Raw genomic sequence first — 3739 nt, 5'->3', positions numbered from 1 at the left:
TGCCCTCCACCCCCAGCCACTGCCCACTGACACAGGCTCTCGTGGGTACAGGTGCTGCAGGGGGACTCAGAGATACACCTTGACCTTGCAGCTCAACCCTCGACAAGGCCACCAGCACCCGGGATGGATGACCTTACTGCTGGGAATAAGAGGCACCAGCAGCAGGGGGGAAAAACACAAAGGAAAAGAAAAAAGTGTTTGGTTTATGAGCCTGGGTCTGGAGATAAACCTCCCATCCTGGAGAGGCTGGAGCATCCTTCGGAGAGGCCTCTGCCTCTCACATAAACCGGGCAGATAATCCCATTCAGGGAGCAGGACAGCACTCTGCCAACAGACACTGGAGGCTCTCAGGGAAAGGTGGCTTTAAATGCACTGGGTTGAGGGTTTGAGGAGCCTTTCAAAGTTGAAATGCCCTTTGACATGGAGAACTGCAGTGAAGAAGGGCTCAGAGACCTGAATGTTTTTAGCACATTAACCTTTGGGATTGATTGTTTAGAACAAATAATTCTCAAAAGTTGGAGGAAGTCCTTTGGCTTTTTTTTTTCTCCACTCCTCAGCTCTCTCTGGACTTTCTAAGGCCTGTAGCAAAAGAAAAAGCAACAAAACAAAACCAAAAAAACCCCAAAACATCAACAAAAAAAAATCCACAGGGTAAACAAAAGAAAAAAGAGGGGTAAAAAAGCAAAGGAAAAAAAAAAGGAGGCAGTATGGACCAAAATGGTAAGAAATCTTTTGATCTAGCGTTAAGTGGCTCTGTGACAAGCCAAGCCTGATGCAGTGTCATCTCTTACTAGAGACAGGCATGCTTAGCTGGGATCAGATGATAAGAGGATGTGAAGTCTTCTCTTTCACTTCACTCCATCATTAAACAACCAAAATACAGGGCCATATCGTGTCATCAGATTTTTAAGCAGACCTCCCCTTTGAGATCTCCTAGAACTTGGTGGGATGATCTGAGTCACTGAAACTGCCCTCCCTGCACTACTGAGAAGTCAGAAGCAGCACCTGAGAGCTCACGTTTTTCATCTACCTGAGAGAGAACTTGAGTTCTAGTGGGTGACAATTTTCCATTTTACACGAAGCTACCCTTGTCCTTCTCCCCTCCTGAACATTATCGAGTCCAGCTCTTGGGTCAGCATCGCCCCTTCGGCAGGCAGCACGCTGAAATACTGCGCTGGGAGTTATGGAACTTTAAACTACAGACTAAGAAACTGAGTACAGAATCAAAAAAATGCAGTTTATTATTGTAGATTATTCTCTCTTTTGATATAACCATAGAGTTGAAAATGAAAGAAAAGCACATAGGAACATCACACGTGGTTAGTTAGTAACTCAAGATATAAAACAATTTTGCACAGCAAAATATGTAAAAGAAAAAGTAACTGACAAGATTTTTTTATATTTATTGTGGTAAGATTTACTTTCCATTTTTTTTTAAAAGACAGGATATCAGTCCCTGAAAATAAAATTTACTGATTATTGCCTTTAAAACTGTGGAATTTTTGAAGTTACAGAAAATCCAGTTCTGCACCACAATACAACTGTAAAAAAATCTGCATCATTTTAAAACTGTGCAGTAATGCCATCTTTATAACTGCATAAATTGTATTAGCGTTCTAAACAGGTTCGTAATTTTTTTTGTTGTTTTTGTATTATATGCTTGCAGGTTATATCTTAGTGCAATTCAGTCCCAAATACTTCAATTTTGAAAAAAAAAAACAAAAACAAAAACAACCCATACATTTTTAATGTAAAATACCCCTATAGATATAAACAGGGGTGCCTCCCCCTTTTAATACTTTGGTTTTCAAATACAGTCAGTGGTATAGCAAGGACTACATATACCCAACTTATATTTAAGTTGCAAGCACATGCTGCATAAACTACTTTTTAAAACAGTCCCGTTGCAAATTCTACCCCCCTTTACATCACGACAGTAAACAATTTAGTGCATCAATCTTTAAAAAAAAAAATCTACATCTAAACAGACCTAACTCTTTCGAATTTATCTATAACATTCCTTTATCTGTAGCATACATTTTAACTGGGCTAACAGATGACAGAAACTAGAATTAAATTATATACTAGGAACCCAGAGCATTCCACATTTGACAATGACCAAATGCAAAAGAAAAAAAAAAATGGGGCAGATCACTTGAAATTAATTTTAGACTGTTTTTAGGCAACAGCATGGTTTCAATGTCCCCCCCAAGTGGGATGTGAATTTTGTTTTTGAACATCTTTCCAAAGTTCCTTCTATGCTTTGTTTTATTTTTTTAATTTTTTTTTGCCACATTAGGTTACCAAAATCCATTCTGGCAGGTTTTTTGAGAGGGAATGCTTCAGTGCATTTAAAAGGAAGTCTGAAGTTTTGAGTAACTCAAAGCAGTTTTAGAGCAGATGCAAACTTTAATGGGAGGAAGAGGAGGAGGAAGATCAAAGGTTGCACTTTTTTGCTTTCAACCCAAAAAAGTGATGAGGCAATAAAACAAAAGGATGAATGCCATGCCATAATAGTCTCCAAAAGTCCATTTCCAAGCAAAAGAAAAAAAAAATAATTATACCGTACATGACCAGCATGCAGGGCTTTTTATTAATATAATGTCTCTTTTTCATAGTCTTTCGAAACAGTTATAGTTCATTGTTGCTAAGACAAAATAGCAAGCGTAATGCATGAGATGAGTATGGGATTCTAATGGCAGACTAAAGTCTCACATTTGGCAGATTAAGGCCAAAACTCACATGAACACACCGAAGGTTGATGCAGGCTTGATTTTGGCAGATTGATCTAGGCATATCTCTAGTTTTGCACAACAACGCTAAAAACTGATGGAACTCAGCAAGCTGGAGTCTAAAATTTTCACCTTTTTTTTGTATTTTTTTGTTTTGTTTAGTTTTTTTTATTTTTTTATTTTATTTTTCTTTTTGCAAAGCTCAAATCTCATATGAAGAACTCAGGATGGCAAAAAAAAAAATCTGACTTTTTGGACACAGCAAGCTCAAAAGAAAAAAACCTCATGAACTTAAAAATATATATATAATGTGGATGGCAGGTTTCAAAGAAGAGCAAGCTTCATATGAAGAACTGAGTTGGTGGCGAGTTGGATCTTTCAAATTAAAAAAAAATAACACAACAGCAAGCCCCCACAAAAAATAAAAATAATAATAATAATAATAATAATAATAATAATAAACAGAAAGGAAACTCATGTAGAACTTTAGGTTGGCCAACACGGAGCCAGCCCACCTTAAAAAGAAAAAAAAAAACCAAAAACCAACCCAAAAAACAACTTTGTTTTAAAATTGTTTTGAGTTTTTTGTTGTTTTTTTTTTTTTTTTTTTAAAAAAAAAAGGAAATAGAAGGTGGCAAGCGGGGTTGTGGCTCTAGCAAAGCCCCCAACAACAACTCACACGGAGAACTTTTAGTTAAGGTGGCAAGGCTGTGGGAACTCACATGAAAAACTCTGGAGAGGAAGGGTTGTCGCTGCTGGATCCGTTTTCTCTGAAGCCATTGCTGACCAGCTTCTCTTATTTTTCCTTGTAGGCGTCCCTCTCCCGGACCAGCCTGGAGATCTCCTGCTTTAGGTGCTCCACTTGCTGCAGCAGCTGGTTCTTCTCCGACTCCAGGACGTGCCGCTGCTGGACCCTCTTGAAGCGGCAGGACTGGGCATAGCCCCTGTTTTTGAGGGTCCTCCTCTTCTGCTTCAGCCGGATCACCTCTTCCTTGCTACGCCCCGCA

At 38.8% G+C, this 3739-nt stretch overlaps 1 protein-coding gene across 1 annotated transcript in view; it reads right to left on the bottom strand.

Annotated features, from left to right (window-relative positions):
- The window catches only part of MAF (MAF bZIP transcription factor), a 62720-nt gene that overhangs the window by 57901 nt on the left and 1080 nt on the right, over positions 1-3739 (bottom strand). The window contains 1 exon segment of the mRNA XM_017740786.1: positions 3455-3734. Within this exon segment, the coding sequence (XP_017596275.1) occupies positions 3455-3734 (280 nt within the window).

The sequence above is a fragment of the Corvus brachyrhynchos genome, unplaced genomic scaffold (assembly GCF_000691975.1).
Source record: "Corvus brachyrhynchos isolate BGI_N302 unplaced genomic scaffold, ASM69197v1 scaffold26, whole genome shotgun sequence".
Classification (NCBI taxonomy): Eukaryota; Metazoa; Chordata; class Aves; order Passeriformes; family Corvidae; genus Corvus; species Corvus brachyrhynchos.
This window is presented reverse-complemented; position numbering and strand designations above follow the sequence as displayed.